General features: G+C 38.6%; 1 protein-coding gene across 4 annotated transcripts in view; it reads left to right on the top strand.

Annotated features, from left to right (window-relative positions):
• ACMSD (aminocarboxymuconate semialdehyde decarboxylase) overlaps positions 1-18,777 on the top strand; it is a 28,417-nt gene extending 9,640 nt beyond the window's left edge. For 2 of the 4 annotated variants that reach the window (XM_054070414.1, XM_009567659.2), the window contains exons 3-10: positions 193-289; positions 3,873-3,922; positions 5,184-5,420; positions 7,661-7,754; positions 10,403-10,498; positions 10,973-11,145; positions 17,732-17,830; positions 18,048-18,777. In XM_054070414.1, coding sequence (XP_053926389.1) covers positions 193-289; positions 3,873-3,922; positions 5,184-5,420; positions 7,661-7,754; positions 10,403-10,498; positions 10,973-11,145; positions 17,732-17,830; positions 18,048-18,110 — 909 coding nt within the window. In that variant the 3' untranslated portion in view covers positions 18,111-18,777. The remainder of the gene's footprint in view (positions 1-192; positions 290-3,872; positions 3,923-5,183; positions 5,421-7,660; positions 7,755-10,402; positions 10,499-10,972; positions 11,146-17,731; positions 17,831-18,047) is intronic. The other 2 variants (XM_054070416.1, XM_054070415.1) reach the window with 1 other exon arrangement.
• Positions 18,778-21,227: the final 2,450 nt, after the last annotated feature.

Below are 21,227 nucleotides of genomic sequence, written 5' to 3'. Positions count from 1 at the left end.
GCTATCTGAACTATAAATTACTGTTTTATTAATGACTATTTTAAAACAGTCTTTGATTAAAAATACCTACTGAATCAAAATAAAAGAACAAAATGTTGTCACTGAATCTCTGTAGGGAGCACAATATACTCAAGTACCTATAAATTAGTATGTAATACTTTCTCACACTTACATGAAAATATCATTTCACAGGGACAGGCAAAGATGATGAAGGATGGAAAGGTTTTTAGAGTTATTCAAGAGAACTGCTGGGATCCAGAAGTACGGATTAAAGAGATGGACCTATCAGGTACCTCCAAAAAGGATGGAAAGCATTTTGTCTCATTTAGAGTAACAGCAAGGTCTCTGTTAGGGCATTTGAAAGTGGTCAATAACAATATCAAAATTAAAATGTTTAGCATACCAATTCATTAGTTTAAGTCTGTTGAAAGCCAGTGAAATTTGATAGGTCTTCTATTCAGCCACAAATGGGACACATTCCTGTAACTTCCCTCATTTTCAGCAGCAATTTATTCCCCAAATGGGCTCACTGATTTTCGTGGTATTGTTAATATAGTAACAAATTTGTTGACATAAGTAAGGATGACTGACTGTAGACTTGGAAAAGGCAAGACACATTCCAGGTGTAAAAGTGATTTACATCAAAGGGGAAGCCCTTTCATTTTTGTTCCAAAGTTAAAAAGATCCTGTTTACTCATAGGATTTTTTGTAATTTGTTTCCTTTTCCAATATTGTTTTCTGTTTGCATGTTGCAACTTCATTCTGCATTTTTGCTAGAGGACTCTGAGCTAGAGAATAGATACAATTACTTTCTCAGAAAAGAGAATTTTCCAGATGTAGAAAGAAACTTAATCAGATGCCAGATTTGCAAATTTATTTTTTATCAAATTACTTGTATGCCACTAAACAAAGTTTGTAAGGTGGGAGACTGACAATGGGAGAAGGAACTTCTAGTCTGATCAGTCATTTTTGTTAGTTCTTATTAACACTGTATTTCCAAATTACTTTTGTAAGAGAAATGTTATGTTACTGAAGATTGTTTTTACTTAGATTGAGGCCCGAATGATTCCCTACATCAGTTTCTCAGTAGTCACTACTTGAGTATCTTCTCCAATTTTCATAAGAAATCAATAGCTGAATTACTCTGAAAAGCCGATATTTTATATGTAGCATCCTTATGATTATTGTTTCCTTCAACTTTCAGCTACCTCCTTTTCACCCCGGAGAAGCAGTATTTCAAAAACCAACCATTAGACTATTAATGGGAATGCTAGAATGTCTTTAAAACCTCACTGAAATATGCTGCCTTGACTAGGCTGTAATCATTCCTTGAGTTAGCTCAGTGATTTAGGGAGTTTCCATGTCATTCAGCCACAGCGTGGATCACAAATAGGCTTTGGGTATCCTTCCGTTTCAGGTATTTTCCCCAACACTAATGGCAAGTTCCTGTAAAACAATTCTGCCCCATCAATTTGCTGCAGACAAAGGGAAAACACAGTAGGAATTTTTTTCAAAGTTTTGCAACAGCTGTCTGGGAAAGAAAATATATCATAGAGCCAACACCACACTATTTCTCCATAAACTAAAGTGCTCATTCACTTTAAAAAAAAAAATAAAAATCGAAATCTGTGTGTTACAGCACCATCTGGTGACTCGTGCCATAAAACTGTCCCTTTTTATTACCAGAGAAACACCAATTAAGCGTGAAGGCAAAAAAAGGTCTTGGAGTTTTACATTCTTGCTGGTTTTCTAATGATACACACTATGGACCACACTCACTCTTTTTTGGTTTACAAAGCTGTAGCTACTTAGTTAAAAAAATATTTTCTGTAACAGAGGCTGAGACCTATAATATCAAAAATTTAACCTCCAAATATGGCATAATTCTGGAACCAAGACAGAAGGAGACTGCCAACTGAACAAAACTAGCATCAGTCACGGTAAGGTATGTTGTTGTTTAGATGGGCAACTAAGCTCCATGCAGACATTCACTGACTTCCCTCCCCAGTGGGATGGTGCAGAGAATCAGAATGGTGAAAGTGAGAACTCGTGGGTTGAGATAAATACAGTGTGGAATGGCCTTTTGTCAGTTGGCTCTTCTGTCCCAGCTGTGTTCTCTCCCAGCTTCTTGTGCATCCCCCAGCCCACTCGCTGGTGGGGTGGGGTGAGGAGCAGAAAAGGCCTTCTTGACTCTGTATCAGCTCTGCTCAGCAATAACTACAACATCTCTGCTATTAACAGTTCCCAGTGCAAATCCTTAACATAGCCCCATACCAGCTACTACGAAGAAAGTTACTAACATGGAGAGATAATTTACAGCTTGGTTGCTAAAAGGCTTTGCCTATGCAGTGCCCAAGAAATCTTGCCAGTAATAAGAAAAGGTAACCAACGTACCAAAGAGACTGAATTAGTTCTCATATGTCCTACATCTATTTGGTATACAAACCTATGCCTTGATCCACTCAATAAAACAAACTGTTGAGGTAATTCAATAAAACAAGCTGGTAATTAACATCACGGTTCCGTGGCACAAATCATTACCATTTCGTTGGAGAAAATCTTTCAGTTAATCTTAACTGCCTTTGCTTAATATTTTCACCATTGTAAAACCCTTTGAAGAAGGTTTTCTATGCTAATTCTTCTCCTTCCTAAACATAGTGCCTAGGAATGTTCAGCTTGCAAATTTACCCTTAAGCTTTAGGTTAAATCTGCTCAGAAATGTAAAAACAGATTGAAACCAGCAGCAATGCTTACTGTGGAAAAGATGGTGAATGTCCTCAAAGATATTAATCAAGTGTCCAGTAGTGTATTGGTGGATACTACAATTCAAGCTTACCTCCTTATAGATGTACTTTTGTAGACCTAATCCTTAACCCCAAACCACTGTTGCTGCACAAAATATTAATCAGATCCTGTAAAAGTGAGTCCCCTTCCCATCTTGTTTCCTGTTTAGAATACTGAGAAGGAGAATGAATCGTTTTGTTAAACATTTGAGTGCTTTGGTGAGGTCACTGTCTTAGAAGAAATTATCTTCAAGTTGTTTCTGCCATTGTTTGCATTGCTAGTTTCATGACTAACAACCAAGTTAATTTCTTTAAAACATGACAAAATATGTGCATAAATAATTACAATCCAACATAAAAACCATAGTTTTTAATAGTAATTATTATTTATTGTTTCCTCTGTTGTTAATCTGCTAGGTTGTTGTGTTCATTCCTGTAACCTGTCAAACACAAAGTTATGATACAGAACTGTGTTTGAACAGAAACCAAACAACATAAACTTAATTCTCTTTATTCCTAACATCAACATTATTTCTAAAACCAAGCAGAATATTTTATACTTACAACCTCAGTAATCCAGACACAGGATGAATCAAACCTAACACAATATAGCTTAAACAATGGGGAACACATTGTTTAACAGCCACTATTAACTTAACATTGTTTATCTTTGAACTAATTTACATATTTATTTATTAAATATATATGATAAATGTGACCCCAAAGTTAACTTAAGGTACTGTATTCTGTTGATTTAACATCACATTCATTTATGTGACAGCGGCATTAATTTACCATTTGAATTGTACATGTGCACACCAAATACTTCTAAAATCAGAATACCTATTTACACAAAATATTCTAGCATGAATATGAAAGTGTTAATTTTATTTCTACTTAGCAAAAGTATTCCAATCCTAATAAACTGATACACTGCAAGACTTAAAACCATGATCCTACCCACATCACTGTTAAATCAGTCTTTCTTGCCATTAAAGCTTTCACCTTCTACCTTTTAAACCAAAGTGCTTCATATTTTTAACATTTTACCAAAAAATGAAAAGTTAATAACTGCTTTTTCTTACTCAGGGGTCACAGTCCAAGTCCTTTCCACGGTTCCTGTAATGTTCAGCTACTGGGTAGGTTCCTACTGGCGTGTTTTGTAAGACAGAAGTCACAAAAATTTTAATAAATAAATGCATCATCCTAAAAATGAGGTGATGGAAGTAGTCACAAGAGCTCTGAAGCAAATGAGGAACAGCACTGCTGTGAAAAACAAAAGACAAAATGTTGTCCAGGTATCAGAAGAGCCAGGAGAGCATCCTGGCAAAGCTCCACTTCGGAATGCACCCAGTAAGAAGGAATGAGACACCAGAATGTCTGCTGGGGACCTAACAGGGAGAAAGAATTTACAGAGTGTGAATCCATGGTTAGCAGGCAGACATATACGTACAGATTCCATCAAAGCTTGGCATCAAGCAGTATTTTCTCATGAAAAAAAGAAGTAAAAGATGTATGTGGTCTTGTCCCACTTTCTTTTAAATGTGACATGGGGCTCATTGACCTAGAATGCTTTGAATCTTAAAATACAGTAGCAAATTAAAATTAATATGTTCGCTGCGTGGTCATCTTGAATCCATCGAAGAAATAAAACCAGCTGGAGAAATTAAAGCACAGCACAATGCTGTTCTAAATACATTTCCAATGTCACTATTTAGCTGTGTGTACACATCGAGTTGTTATATGTAAACAGATACGCTACATTAAAAATCATTGTGTTATATAAGTGGTACCACTGATCTTCAGAATTTCTTGTTGGGTGACATATCTTTAAAATTTTATTCTGGTATCTTTGGGAATTTTTTTCATTAAATATGTGTTGGGGGGAAACAGGAAATTAATTGTACGGATACTGCCATTCCCTTATTAGAATTATGGCTGTTATCTCCTTCTAAATGTCAGTGAGGTTTTCTCTGTAGAATTCTCATGCTCCAGCATTTCACATTTCTTATTTTTATCTCTCCAGCTCAACTAATAGGAGAGAAAATAAACATTTCTATGTTTAAATACTATATACGGAAGTCTTTGCTTCGGGATAAACAGAAAAGACCAGATACTTAAGTGCCTCAGCAACTTGACCTTTTTTACACTCATCCTGGGCAGTAAAGGCAACAGCAGTTGATAAAATATTCAAGACAATAAGCAGAACTGCACCCAGAGGTTTCAAAGTGAGGCAAATTTTAGCCCTACTGGTTTCTAGCCATTCAGAACTGTAAAGTAAATTTTAGGTTCAAACCCTGTCTCTGAATTGTTTGCCGTGACATTTATCCAATACCTTCAAAAGCTGATAACATTTGAGAACTATATTTTAATGTACTATTCTGCTTAATATCTTACCAGGCGAAACCTCAGGATACTTTAGATCTAGCCCAGATATTAAATAATGACTTAGCTGCTACAGTAAAAAAGTACCCCAAGAGGTTTGTCGGCTTGGGCACGTTACCTTTGCAAGCTCCAGACCTGGCTGTGAAGGAAATGCATCGCTGCGTGAATGAACTTGGATTTCCTGGAGTACAAATAGGATCTCATGTCAATGAATGGGACCTGAATGCACCCGAACTGTATGATATTTATGCTGTGAGTAAATGTTTCTTTCCTTATTTTGGGGAAGTCAGTGATACAGAATTCCATCTAAAAGAATTCTGTCTAAAAGTATTCTGGGACATATTCAATCAACTGATTTTATATGCACATTAAAACAACTGAGCCTTCTGCTCTGATCCGTGATTAGAGAGATGCAGCTTCAATTATCTATGATAATTCATTATATAAAACATTCTGAAACATATTTTATAATAATACTAAAATCTTTTTATGATATGAGTTCTCACTGTAGAGTTGACTTCTCGGTTTGCAAGTAAAGTGCAATATCAAACAAAGCATTTCTGCAGGGTTTGCTTTAGGGTTCAAGTTACTGTGTCCAGTCCCTATTGAGATAATTGATAAAACTCCTTTAGATTTTCAGAGATACCTATAGAGCCAAGGTACCATACAGAATTATGCAAATGGGACCAAAAGTTCCAAACTGAATTTATTGATTATAAAGTTAAGATTTAAGATTGCATTTCTTTAATAGCCAGAGGTTCAGACGAGGACAATCCTTTGTCTGAATTATGGGATTTAATCAATGTGCATTCTGTCTCTGTTTCACAGGTTATTACAGCTGTCAGCTTGAAATTGATCCATAGGGGTTATTTTTCAGAATGCTCAAATTATTCAAGAAAGCTGTTAGTGCAGGTGGTCACACAGTTATCAGCTTCCACTGATGGAGATGCAGGCAGTCACAGAATCACAGAATGGTCAGGGCTGGAAGTTACCTCGAGGTCACCTGGATCAAACCCGCTGCTGAAGCAGGACCACACAGAGCCAGATGCCCAGGACCATGTCCTGATGGCTTTTGAAGATCTCGACAGAGGGAGACCCCACAACTTCTCTGGGCAACCTGTGCTAGAGCTCAGTTATCCCTGCAGTAAGAAAGCGTGTCCTAACGTCCGAGGGAACCTCCTGTGTTTCAGTTTGTGTTCATTGCCTCTGACCCTGTCACTGGGCATTACAGAAAGGAACCTGGCTCCATCTTCTTATACCCTCCCTTTGGGTATTTATATACATTAGTGAGCTCCCCTCGAACCTTCCCTTCTCGAGGCTAAACTGGCCCAGCTCTAGCAGCATTTCCTTATAGAAGAGATGCTCCAGTCCCTTTATAATCTTTGGCCTCTCTCCAGTAGCTCCATTTCTCTCTTACACTGGGGTCCCTGTCTTGTACTGGGATCTTACACTGTACACTCTTCAACTTATGTTTAACACATAAAGGAAATAACCTCTATCGCTTTTAGAAATATCCCTGGATAATAAAGGTTGAGAAATTAAGCCATATTTGATAATGAACTTCATCGGTCTGCCAAGCCAATTAATGACCTGCTATTTTTAGTTTACAAATATAGATGGTGATTACTCCCTACAACCCAAAAGTCGCAGCTTTAATTATGCAGGTATCAGTAACTAACCCAAATTTTCCAAATGTGTGATAATCTCCTTAGCAACAAGAGGAGGTCCAGAAATACATCTGACAAAATAAAGCTGTTAAATCCTGGTTAAGCATATGAATGACTCGGATGACTAGAGACTTAAATTTAAGCACATAGTTAAATTACTCATTCAGAATTGGCATCCTATGGTGTTCTTCTGTTTTCCTTTCCAAAGACATCAGTAGTTTTGGAAAAATTAATATACTTGAGTGAAGGATGGGCTATTGATTAGAATACAGCTAGATATTAAACTCTTAAGGTGGATTAGGAGTAGTTTTATCTTCTTTTTAAGACAGCCAGAGGGCGAAAGGGGACAAATGTAGTGCAACAACAATGAAATTTCCTGAATGCCACTGGAACAATTCTGCAAAACCATCCTGAGATGGTTCTATAAAGCATGAGAATCATCTTCATATGTGTAATGAAACCAGAAGAACGCTGGTTTGAACAAGAGTTTTGTACTGCAGGATGGCTGACAAACACAGCTAAAAAAAGCATTTTTGTACTGCATTAATCTGAGGAACACTTGGCTAACATAAAAAAGATATTTTAATTGGTGTTTCCAATCCTGTAGCTCAAAAAGAACCTTGAAACTGAGTGAGGATTTCAAGGATAAGGCCCAGAGGAGTAAATATAACCACCTGTCGCTTATAGTTCTTACTCCTGGGCCTATTTTCATTACTAGTACTAATGTTCAGTACCATTTTGCAGGAAATCTTTAAAGCATGTCTAAGAACTAAGATGCATTTTGGTATGATTACTCAAGACTTAGATATTTTCTTTTTGCTGCAGGCTGCTGAACAACTAAATTGCTGTCTCTTTGTGCATCCCTGGGACATGCAGATAGATGGAAGGATGTCCAAATACTGGTTTCCCTGGCTAATTGGTAAGTCTATATTTAATTGCTTAATCTACATTTATGAACTCTCAGTGCATTGTGCCCAGAAAATTATTGCAAAGGTGGTAGTACAGAGAAAAGCTACATGATTTTTCTAATAATCTTTTCTTTAAATCAAGTACTATGATTAGACCTGTTGTGAAAAATCAGCAGTCATTTGCTTAGCTTGTCTAACTTTTAAATATCTAGAATAAAAATTATTCAGACTAGCAACAGAATCTGGAATTCTTTTTTATCCTAAACACAAAGAGCAGATGACCAGCAAAAAGTGAATTGTCACTGAAATGACCTCCTCAAAAATAATGGCAGTAAATGAAGGAACAGGCAAACCACATCATTACTTCCTAGAGTTTCTTGGATTATTTCCTAGAAACGAGTTGATTAGAGAAGAAATAAACTATGTTCACATCAACTACAGCTGAAACAGCATGTAGTTTGAAAGCTCCCCACTGATACAGGGAATTATCTAGTTTCTGCTTTTTCCCTGTCTGCTAGGTATATCAGCACAACATGGAATAACAAGACGTAGGTTATACGACTACTTGGAAATGTTTAGGCCTGATTCCACCCTCACTTATTCTTTTTTGCATTGTTTTGTTTTCTATTGTTCTGCACTGCCTCCAATACACGTGCTCTGAAAAAATATACACTATATACTTATAATATGTGTTCTGCAATACACAATGGGTAAATCTTAGTGCCCCAACTGCCAGTGCATTATTTTAAAACAATATCAATTACTCTTAATTACAGCAGACTCAATAACACAGATTTTAAGAGACTAAAATTATTGCATTTACTTAAGCAATTATAATTCAAAGATTTTCCTACTAAGCCTAATAAGGCTCTGTATCTGAGCGTATGGTAAAACACTAATGGAAGATAACGTTTTGAGCTGGATAGGTGTTGTTTCCCCCATAGATGAGAGGAACTTGGTTCCTAATTTCCAAGCTAGATGTCTGAAGTTAGGCACCTAAATGGCATGATATTCTAAATATGTTAGGTGTGCTTAGAAACAGAGGCCTGATGTAAGAACCTAAATGGCTGTTATGTTCCTAAAACTGGGCGCCCAAATTACACAGTGGCAAAAAGGGAGATAGATTATCTCTAAACTGTAGGAACTAGCACTGTGTCATAAATAAACCCAAAATCTGTGCTGGAATATACACCAACGTATCTGTCCCACTTTACACACAACAGAAGCCCAGAAGCACAGGTGAGAAGAGAATCTAGAGTATTCCAAACTTGCCTTTCAACAAAGATAACTGAGAAATCAAGCTTGTACTGTGCAGCTCAGGACTGTGGTGGGTTGACCCTGGCTGGACACCAGGTGCCCATAAAAGCCGCTCTATCACTCCCCCTTCTCAGCAGGACAGGGGAGAGAAAAGATAACAAAATGCTCATGGGTCGAGATAAGAACAGGGAGATCACTCAGCAATTACCATCACGGGTGAAACAGGCTCAATTTGGGGAAATTATTACCAAAGAAATCAGAGTTGGATAATAAGAAAATAAAAACTAAATCTTAAAACACCTTCTTCCAACCCTTCCCTTCTTCCCTGGCTTAACTTCACTCTCACTTTTCTTTACCTCCTCCCCTGAGCGGTGCAGTGGGACAGGGAATAGGGGTTGCAGTCAGCTCATCACACATTGTCTCTGCCACTCCTTCCTCCTCCGGGGGGGACTCCTCACACTCCTCCCCTGCTCCAGCATGGGCTGACTCCCATGAGAGACAATTCCCCATTAACTTCTCCAACGTGAGTCCTTCCCATGAGCTGCAGTTCTTCACAAGCTACTCCAGCATGGGTCCCTCCCACGGGGTGCAGTCCTTCAGGAACAGACTGCTGCAGGGTAGGTCCCTCAGGGATTCACAAGTCCTGCCAGCAACCCTGCTGTGGTGTGGGCTCCTCTCTCCAGGAGTCCATAGGTCTAGCCAAGAGCCTGCTGCAGCACAGGCTTCCCACAGGGTCAAAGCCTCCTTTGGGCATCCACCTGCTCCAGTATGGGATCCTTCATGGCCATAGGGAACAGCCTGCCTCACGATGGTTTTCACCACAGGCTGCAGGGGAATCTCTGCTCCAGTGCCTGGAGCACCTCCTCCCTCTCCTTCTGCACTGGTCGTGGAGTCTGCAGAGATGTTCTCACATGCTCTCGCTCCTTTTCTCTGGCTACTGCTGTACAGTTCCCCCCCACCCCCCTTTCTTAACCATGTTGTCGCAGAGGCAATGCCACTATCACTGATGGCCTCTGCCTTGGCAGGTGTGTCTTGGAGTGGACTGACATTGGTGCTATTAGACATGGGGGAATCTTCTGGAAGCTTCTCACAGAAGCCACTCCTGTAGCCCTACCTCTACCAAAACCTTGCCATGTAAACCCAGTATAAGGACATACCCAAACTGCCTGTAAACTGTCCTGCTGGTGTAAGATAAAAACTGGGCATAGAATTCAGAAGATCTTAGCTCCAGTCCTCTGTCCTCATTTCAGTTAATTAAAAGTTCTCCTAATAGAAATAAAACGTGACCATTATTTTTTCAGTAAGCTCAAGGCTAATTGAAGAAAATGATGAAAACATTTAAAACTCAAACAGGAAAATAAAAAATAAAGCTCTCGTACAATAAAGCTTTTTTTGCTCTCAGGCATGCCGACAGAAACAACCATAGCCATTTGCTCCATGATTATGGGAGGAATTTTTGAAAAATTTCCTAAGCTGAAGGTTTGCTTTGCACATGGAGGTAAGTGATTTGCTATGTGGTCTTGAGTTGAGCATGGTATAGTCGCATTTTCTGGTGTGCCAGCTGACAGGGCTGCCGCTTTGAGCCTGCCACCAGCTGGGTACTGTGACTGTTACCCCAAAGACAATATTGGCTGGATCAGCTGCTGGTATGAACCGTCGCCTGTTTCAGCCCCTGTTGGAACAGTTACAAAAGCCTTTAAGGGAAATAAAGAGGAAAGGGAGACAGCAGATGGTTTGGGGAAAGGGATGAGGAAGCAGCAGGAGGAATTTGGGTGTCATAGTAGTGAAGAAACAGGGAAAGAAAAAAAAGACAGAAGCCAGTGAAGGGAAAGTTATAAAAAACTGCTGGTGTGGAGCACTTTCTAAATAGCCAACAGTAAAACTTATGGACCTCTGTGGATAATGTGGTTTTTTTTTTTTTTTTGCCTTCTGTGTATTTTCAGATTCTGTTACTCAAAATTTCTTCTTGCAGGTGGAGCTTATCCATACACAGTGGGGCGAATCTCCCATGGATTCAATGTGCGCCCTGATTTGTGTGCAGTGGATAATAAGGTGGATCCAAGAAAATACCTTGGCTCGTTTTATACAGACTCTCTTGTCCACGATCGTGGTGCTCTAAGGCTGCTGACAAGTGTAATAGGAGAGGTGAGTTTTAACGCTTCCAGCAGCAGGTGAGCTTTTCTTTATTTCTCTATGAAAGAGCAAAAGGAGGAGAAAAGAAGAAAAAGGGAAGACAGCATCTTTGCCCAGTAAAATCAGAACCTGAGCTATTATAAACTGGCATGCTTCTAATAATGTTTCTACTATGAATTTATAGACATGGTGGCTTTAATCCAGGAAATCATGCACTGTGAACCTTAGTTCTGTGAGGGTCATTCCTTGCTTTGGGTTGTTGGGGATGGGACTGCAAGCAAAGACTGCTTCAATTGAAGCCTTGTTTTCAAATGGCTGAATTTTCAAATTCAAGTGTATTCCTGAAGAAATCAAATTGTATTCTCATTTGGGAAGTTACAAGCAGGAAAAAAGTCAATAATCAAGGAAGTCTTTGAGGGAATCCTGGAGAACATGTTGAACATCATAAGTTTGTAGAAATATTTTAATTGTTAAAGAGTAAAGAAATCTTTGTAGTTTAGCAACCTGTTTAAATCAGGCAGAGCATGGGACAGAAAAAATCCATAAATACTCAAATAATTCCTTCTTATAAGCAAACACTTAGGAAAAGGTTGAAGACGGCATCACTCATGCCAGCTTCTAGTGTATTGCTACAAATCAACAAGACACCTGTATTTGTGTCCTAATCTTTGGAACTCATGGAATTTCTACAGCTAGAAGCAGACACCTACCAGATGTCAAAAAAAGAAATGGAAGCTCTGACAGTGACTTTCTTGTTTCAACTACTGTATTCCTGTTTCCTATACATTAGTTTCTAGGCTCATGTAGTGCTTTCTCACATATGAGGCTGTTGCTGTCATCAGTGCCTCTTGTATGAACAATGTTCACAAAGACAGCTAAGCCAAATGTTTTCTTTCTCCCAGAATCACAGAACGGTTTTAGTTGGAAAGAACCTTTAAGATCATTGTGTCCAACCCTGCTAAGTCCGTCACTAGACCATGTTCCCAAGTACAACATCTACTCGTCTTTTAAACACCTCCAGGGATGGTGACTCAACCACCTCCCTCGGCAGCCTCTGCCAATGCTTGGTAACCCTTTCAGTAAAGAAATGCCTCCTAATATCCAACCTAAATCTCCCCTGGAGCATCTTGAGGCCATTTCGCTTTGTCCAGGGAGAAGAGACCAACCCGCACCTCGCTACAACCCTCTCAGTCTCCTTTTCTCCAGACTAAACAGTCCCAGTTCCCTCAGCCGCCTCTCATAAGGCTTTTGCTCTAAACCCTTCACCAGCTTTGTTGCCCTTCTCTGGATGCTTTCCAGCATCTCAATGTCCTTCTTATAGTGAGGGTCCCAAAACTGAACACAGTATTTGAGATGTTGATTTCCCATTTTCATCTCTTGCAGTTCGAACAGGTTACTGCAATAAATCTGTACTAGAACTGGCACGGAAGTGACTTGCCTGGGCCAGCCAAATATAACAACGCAGAAGAAACTACTGCTTTTCTCTGTCTTGGTACTCTAAGCCCAGGTATTGACCCTTTGAAATCCATGGGGTCTCAGTCTGGGCTGCACAGGAAATCTGTAACTTTGAGACTGGATTTCTGTCTGCAGCATCCCTACAGTCTCGTGTCTTTTAGGAAAACTTTGTATTTGAAGAGTCATAAAAAATTCAACAATTCAAAGGCACAACTATGGCTTGAAAGAATACTTTTGAAAGTTTTTGTAAAATGTATGCGTATGTACACCTGCAATAACACTACAGCTCTAAGGAGAGGAGAAGGAACACCTCTTTCTTAAATCCACCATGAACCAAAAACCAGTTCATGGCAGGAACCCCATAAAATCTGCAAACTGCCACACAGCCTAGTTCTGTTAGAAACAAGTGAGCTAAAACCCACCGCAGTTTACTTGTCAAAAGATCTGCTAATAAGCTGTTAGTATTGGAAAGCTCTTATAATATCAGTGAGTATTAACTCAGGTAGCACTTGCTAAGTTCTTTCCAAACATATCAACACGTTATAGAAGGTTTTTCGCAGCGCTAGTCTTGGTGAACACTGATGGAGAGATCTCTGTGTCAGGGATGAAGTTACTAAGAAAATACTAGGGCTCTAGCCCAACACTGATTTCTTTTCATTTCTGTTAGCGACTTCTAAATAGTAAATACATCACAGTCAGCAGCCTAGGATTTTTTACTATGTGTTACCTTTTGAATCTGACTGTAGCCTACAGTAATCAAGTGGCTTTAAGTAATTTTTACAATAGATTTAAAAATTTGACCAGACATGATGCGTACTTCTATTTAACAAGACACCCAAAGTCTTACGGAGTAACACCTCAGCACTTGCCTTCACATATCTCCTTTTCTGAGAAGTCTTCCCAAATCTACACCATATTCATCCTAAGTATATTCTCGTTCTACACACAATTATTGTATAGAGGGATGAGTCTAGCTCTTGAGTTTTAAATTGCCATATGTAGTTGGTCAGATTCCTTTTTTTATTGCCAAGGAGACAAGATCACGTGCTTGTTTCCTCTATTCCACTTAAAAATGTTGGGTGATGTGCTTTGCCATTGTTAGAAAGACCTTGGTAACATAGAAGCTGTATGACTCAGCATGGTTGAGACCCAAAGATTCTTTTTCTGGTCTGATTCTCTTAAGCTGAACTGTAGATGTCAAGAGCAGAGCAGGAGAGAAAGTACAACAGGATGCTTAATCTATTGCTGATGAACTTAACTTTTTTTCTGATTTACCTTGCAAGTCTCAGAGTAGTTCTGCTTTAGAGCAACAAGTTAGCTTTGAACCTCAAGACCACTCTAAGCTGTGGCTGTTGGGGGAAACTGATGTCTTTGCATCACACTTAAACTGTAACCGCTTTACCTTTCTTCCTAAGAAGAGACACATAGACTCTGGCCCTTAGTGATGATTAGTCTTTGCAACTGAAATTTAGTTGTTTGAGGAGAGACAAGTTATGGATTGTAACCCAATAATCTAAAAGTCACTCAGCAATAGCCTCTTAGGTGTCCTGTTTATTTTGTCAACAGACTTCTGAAATTCAGTTTCTTACACAATAAATCTGACCAGTGTCATGGGGTCTTGGTGTCTTCTTTAATTCTCCTCTGAGTATTTTGAGCTCAAGCAGTGTGACATCAAGTGAAACCCTGGTGCTGAAAAGTCATGTCAGATCTCAAAAACTTAAATTCTTCCAACACTCGAGAGAATTTGAAGAAAAGGTACCTTTTCTTTGTCTTTTTCATAGCCCAAGGCCTCTTATCCTTGAAAAAAAACATGCACATTGCATTTTCAAACTTTACTTTATAACCATGAAGATTAAAACATTCCCTCAGCGCAAGCTGATATTCTCACATAATACCATTGATGAGTCAAATGCTTAAAAAACACCAAATGTGGCCGTGTTTTCAGTGTAGTCGTGCGTTGGCAGAATAAAACATATAAGATAAATCAATGCTGGGCTAAAACAAATGTGATTGGACCTTGAAGATGACACTGTAACTTTATAAGCTGAAGGCCTGAAATAGGACAGTTCTCTAGAGTACAGCTAAGAGCGGCACAGGAAGGGCAGCGGGGTGTGTGGAGATGTGCTTAGACATGGCATCAGGTCCTTAGGGAACAGACAGTACCTGGCACCAGAATGTAAAGTGTTGGCTTTGGGCTTATGAATATTAAAATCCAGTGACAGCTGAGTCATGTGCATTTAACCCATCCCTTCTCAGCTTTGGGTGCAGGTTGATTGGAGCCTGTCCCAGTTCAAGGAAGCAGAAGTATACATTTCTGAGACAGGATTTTGTAAGACCTCAAAATTGCTGCATTCCTTCACTCCCCCAATGATGAGGTAGCAGGAAGTGAATAGAAATAAACACTAAATCCCTAATGATGCTGGTTATAAAAAGCAAAGGACTGGGTTGATAGTGGATGAGATGATTCAGTGTATGTCTGCAAAATCTTCCCCATGGTGATTCCTCAAGAGCCGTCACCAAAGGTAGAACAGCCTCTTGCCAGAAGTTGGAGCTGAACTGGCTATAGCAACCTGGCCTTTTCTTGAGAAGCATCCCAGGAGCAGGAAAGAAGGGGAGATTCAAGGCAAATACAATTTTTGCTGACATAAGAGGATGACAAAATCATGCTCATTGCTCTTTGAAGTTCATTTTAAGACTCAGGTCCCTATTACTCTGAAAAAAGTTCTGTTGAGTAGAAGGCTCCACTGAGGTTAATGATTAACCACGTGTTCATTCTAAAAGGAGAGATGCTAATTAAGGTATTGAACTGTAAGACCTCTAGGGAAAAATGATTTTGTTGATATCCTCTGGTAGAATACAATAATTCGTCTATTATACTAAGAGTATTATTATCTGTCTGCAGTCTTCACAGGAATTCTCTGAAGCTCTTTGCTAAAGACAGGTATCAATCCTCATTTGATAGACAGTTACGTGAAGCTCAAAGGGTATACATGAAAAGCCTAATATCAGTAGTATAACAGCACAGTAATAATGCTGCTTCTGAATTTTTCTTATTATTTTATGGCCCTGAATTTTACTGCTAATTAATAGATCACATGATTAGCTGTGAAACACTTTAAGTTAGAGGAAAAGAAAAATATAATTGAAATATATTAATCCAATGAGGGGGCAGGATTTCCTTCTGCTTTGGTATATAGGAGATGTAAACAAGAAGGTACAAACCCTCCTGGCTTAATTAACCTTGACTAATAAACAGCTGGGCAAATACTGGGTTTCGTTTGCCTGTATGTAGAAATCCATTTTCTTCTATTTAGCCAGTTTGTTTATTGGTTGGGGTTTTTTTAATATATATAGCATACATTTATTTTTCATAACTGAAGAAAATAACTTGGTATCAGATTGAATATTATGAATAAAAAATGTATTTAGCTGCTTAACCTTACACACTTGATTTATCAGACAGGAGTATAAATTCTCCTATTCCAATCTTATGGCAAGGCTTCTGTAATAAATTACAACACAACAATAGAGCACAGAACAATAGACTGTGTCCAGTTAGGATTTCCTATCAGGTTGTGTACAGGTTCTTTTAGAAACTCTGGGGTGCCATCTACTGGACATACAAAAATCAAGATTTAAAAAAAAACAGCATTTGACACAAAAAAACCAGATCATTTTATAAAATAACTGAAATATGCTTCCTTCACCCTATTTCAGTATTGGTAACTGATTTCAAATATTATAACAAGTGCCCCAAATTCATGAGCTTGACTTCAAATTCATGAGACATTTAAAAACATATATTTTAAATGAAAACTGTGAGTTTTAAATATTCCTGTCTCCAGGAGATGAAGCTTAAAGGAAAACAGACTTTTGATAAAATTGAGAGGGTTGGCAGTAGGCACTATCCTAGGTAGATAAAATGGGGAAAAATCATTCCAGTGTGAAAAAAACTATAACAATGTGAACCTACTGAGGATCTGCCTATTTCGTTTCATCTCTGATAACAGGAATGATGCATACAGATTTTTATTGAATTTTCTTTTCACTGACTTGCTTTCAGAAACAACTATCCCATCACTCATATGCTCAGCTACATGTTTCAGAGGCACAACTAACAGCCAATCCCAGTTAAAGACAATGTCGTTTAAAAAAAATTATAGTCTTCCAAAGATACATGAAATTTTCTAAGTGAGATTTTGGGTTTGTTATCTTACACTGGATAATAGCTAAATTAAATGAAATAAAATACATTTACTTAAGTGTTTGTAGTAATACTATGCTTTAAGTATCATCACATTGCAATCATTGCAGCTTTTAAAGTATCACAAAAAGACAATTTGATTGCTTTGTATTATTTGTTACACGTTCTTCTCACATATAGAGAATTTCAAGTTTGTTTGTGCCCCTGTGTGTCACTACGTGTGGGTGTGTAGTCAAGAATTTCAAACTGAAGATTCCAAATCCAAGCATCTTTTATGAGTTTGACAGAGAGCACACTGAGATTCTTAAAGATATGTGTCAAAAAGTCTTGTAGTCTCTTTGGACTGTGCACAGCACTGCAGAGCATGCAAAGAACATGAAAAAAAGATCCAAAAAGTAAGTCAAGAACCAGAAGGAAGAATTCTGAGTACCCTTTATTGGCCACTTAATTATGGCAACACTTAACCAAGATTAATCCTTGCATTTTAGGCAAACTGCTCACAGAGGCAGTACAAGTAGTGGAGGAGAACAACAGATGCCTTTCTGTTACAGCACCACAGACAAGAAAATCAGTCCAAGTAGGAAATTACCCTTTGCATTGTGTTCACCTGAGCACTACCACATAATCATTCCCTTAGGCCTGGAATTTGCATTTTGAACTTTCTGTGTATCAGAATAAAAATAGAGCAAACTTTAGTTAGACATCACAAAAACAGTAAATAACTTTTTTCAAACTTAAATTCACCCAGTAAACTCCAGTCATAGTTTTCAGGCTTTGTTTTTTTCCTAATGAAAGCTGGAACCCAAAGATTATCTTTGCATTCGCTCTCGTAATTAATCATTCCAATGCATACATTTAATTCCCTGTGGTTTATTATAAATTCCAGAAAGCACCTGCAGCTATATTCTTTCATACTTCTGCACATTTTTTTATTACCAGGACAAAGTTATTTTGGGGACAGATTACCCTTTCCCACTTGGGGAACTGGAACCTGGAAAACTGATCGATTCAATGGATGACTTTGACAATAACCTGAAGGTATGATCTTTACTTTTTTTCTCCCTCTTTTTCACGCCTCTGGTTTTAGACCTGAGATAAAAGACTGAAAAGTCAGTGTAGTGCACGGATTTCTGCAGAGGCTGGAAGAAGCCCTTTAGTCTCTTTGCAGCAGTTAATTTTAAAGCATGAGTAAAAGCATTTGAGTAAAATACAAGCTAAGCACACACAGACATATATATGTGTTTTGTTCTTACAGGATAAACTCAAGGCTGGCAATGCTCTGGAATTTTTGGGTCTTAGCAGAAAACAGTTTGAATAACTATGATGATATTAAAGAGACCAAACTTTGGAAATAATGCTGAATCCTTATGGATCCTTCTATTTGCATGGGCGGTTATACAGATGAAAAATAAATCTGACAACCAAATTACAGTCTACTGTTATTTCCAAAATAAAACCAAGGGTACTGGAAATGAGTACGCACAGGTATTTCTGTGCATTTGAGGATTCAAGTTGTCTTCAAACAATTCAGAAATCCCTGCTTTCATAGCAAAAAAAAAAAAGAGAGATTTCATCTCTTGCAGTTGTAACGAGGATCTCTGAAAGAGAATCACTCTCATGTAACTAGTACTTGATTCCCAGGAAGAAATAATTGAGAAAATTATGACTTTTATCCATTGCATTTCGGCCTTTGTTATACTGAATAAACATAATCTGAAACCAGAATTTAAACAGAACGTTGTTGACGGCCAACAAAAGGCAACATTTGCCTTTATCCCTTGATGAAAATTGCAGCATTACCACACTTCAGCTCAGCACTACGGGTACACGTGCTAACACTTGGTAAATGTTGTGATAGGTTGAAAAAGGTCCATGTGGAGTTTTGTGCTCTTTAGCTGCTGCCTACACCACTGGCACTCATCAGAAACAATTCTAGCATTATGGTTGTAGGTGCAGAAATCATGTACTTGTGAGGGTAACAATTTGTGCATCACTGTCAAAATAAATACCAGTGTTTAGCAACAGTGTGTTTTACTGTTCTACTCTTAAAACTTACTTCCTAAATGTAAGGTTGGATACTTCAAATGTTGAAAGGTAAACATTCTCTCTCCTTCAAGTCCTGCTATAGGAACGGAAAGATGGTTTACTTTACAGACTGTTGGTTGAAACGGGTTTTCACAATTACCTAGTCAGTGCACAGACATCCTTTTCCTGAGAAGACTTACACCAGTCAGAAAAATCTTGATGACCCCTTACAGTCTCATGGGGTCAATTGCTGGCTACATGTGGTGCCACTATTCTTCCATTTAGTCATAGAACACTCAAAAAAAAATCTGTCTGTAACTGTCCGTATGTCACAGACTGAACCTGAAGGATGCTGAACGTCAGCAGTACCTGCCGATACCAACCTCTGCTGGACTAACAAGGCTTTGTCCTTCTTTACAGTGTCAAAAAAGACCCCAAAACAAAAAGTGGTTTGTGCAGGTCAATTATGTGTTTGCCTAGCTATTGCATTTGGATCTGTACTATATTGCTTCTCCAAAGGTATTCCATAAAAAATTACTCAACATCGGAAGTTGAAGTTGCAGCAGCGCACAGGCTTAGGCCCTGGAAAGATCAGGTTTTCATGTAACAGACCTAGTCAAAATAGCTTTAACCAGATTGTTTTAATTAAATTTCAAAGTAGGAGAAAGGCAGCTTTGTTCTCATGTAATATTCTTTTCCTTCAGCATATTTGACTTCCATGCATTTAAATGGATTTAAAAGGAAAATATATTGCGAGTCCTCCAATACATTTTAATGTGATTAAATATTCAAGTTTTTTATGAATTAAACAAGTTAAGTTAGTGAGAAAGCAATGTTACATCTTTGGGGACCAAGGTCTGGAACCTCACCATTAACAAGAACAGTATTTAATTACCTTAACCTGTGACTGAATGGGTGATAGCAGAACTCTGCATGGCAATTAATTAGTGAGCACACCCTGCATAAATCATACTCATTATGCACTGTCATTATTTAATGATAGTCTACTTATTCTCAATGTGTTAAGATTTTTAAGACAGGGGCATATATTGTCTTCCCTACATCATCCTTTTTTTCATTAACAAAGCTAATGTAAAATTCTAATTACACAGTCAGACGAGGACATTCTTAATACTCTTCCATCAACTACTGAAAGAATGAAAAATCTAAGTTGCACACCGAAACTCCACAAGTTTTTCACATTGATTTAAACCATGAGGTAAGACATTGCACTTTCAAACTGTTAAAGGCACAAAAATATGACGGCAAAGATCAGCTCCCAATTACAACAGAAGTCTTTGCAGTTAAATTTCCTCCGCCCATGCAAAAATTTAAAGATGATTTACAGTTAGGAAGAAGAGGAAAGTTACTGCAGATCTGTCTCTGCTGCATCACAGCTCTGTCTGTTTTGTTAGTATTCTTTTGGGTCCAGTTAGAAAATGGTAATAGAACTGCTTGTAGTAAATATGCCCTGAAGTTGTAAGAGAACTGGTTATAACATAATTTTAGGTGAACTGCCATAGAGCACTGCTGGCATATGCTCAACATGAGAGGAGCACTTGGAGCTCCCTTTTGATCCATGATAATCAGAACTCAAATAATAACAAGTGCCTTTTTGTAGCCTTTGGACCCTGAATCCAGTAATCTCAAGCTGCTGCTGAAATCTGTAACCAAACACATAAAGCACTGAGGTTTCCTCTGTACTGTGTGTGTGCACCCGCAAGAGCTGCCTGCATGCTGCATTGCAACAGGGCTTAAACCAGATTGAAATAGATCTGCTTGAGCAGACTGAGCTCAAGACAGAAGGAATTTAGTAGAGCTATGTATTTTCCCCAAGGGAAGAGAGAAAGCTGCATTTCTTCACCCCAGTGCAGTAAGAGTTTCCAATTGATTGGAGGTCAGCAAATGTGGTGCTCATCTACTAGACATGCAGGAAGGAGGATCCAAGGAGCTACAGGCCTGTCAGCCTGACATCAGTGTCGGAGAAACTCATGGGGCAGATCATGGGGCAGATCATGGATAACCATGATCTCATGGGGGAGATCATGGTTATCCAGTGGTTACAGGATAACCATGCGGTCATGGCCAGTCAGCACAGGTTCAGGAGTGTTATACTGCTTCCAAGTAAAAACTGATAGGATGAGATGAAATGCCCTCAAATTGTGCCAGGGAGACTTACACTGGATATTAGAAGAATTTCTTTACTGAAAGAGTAGTGAAGCATTGGAACTGGCTACCCAGGAAGGGGTAGTCACCATCCCTGGAGGTGTTCAAAAGGCGTGTAGATGTGACACTTCAGGCCGTGGTTCAATAGGCACAGTGGTGTTGGGCTGATGGTTGGACTGGACAATCACAGAATGGTTTCATTTGGAGAACACCTATAAGATCATTGAGACCAACCATCAATCCA

Source organism: Cuculus canorus, chromosome 6, assembly GCF_017976375.1.
Source record: "Cuculus canorus isolate bCucCan1 chromosome 6, bCucCan1.pri, whole genome shotgun sequence".
Lineage (NCBI taxonomy): Eukaryota > Metazoa > Chordata > Aves > Cuculiformes > Cuculidae > Cuculus > Cuculus canorus.
Note: the sequence above shows the minus strand (reverse complement) of the source record. Positions and strands in the feature narration are given on the sequence as shown.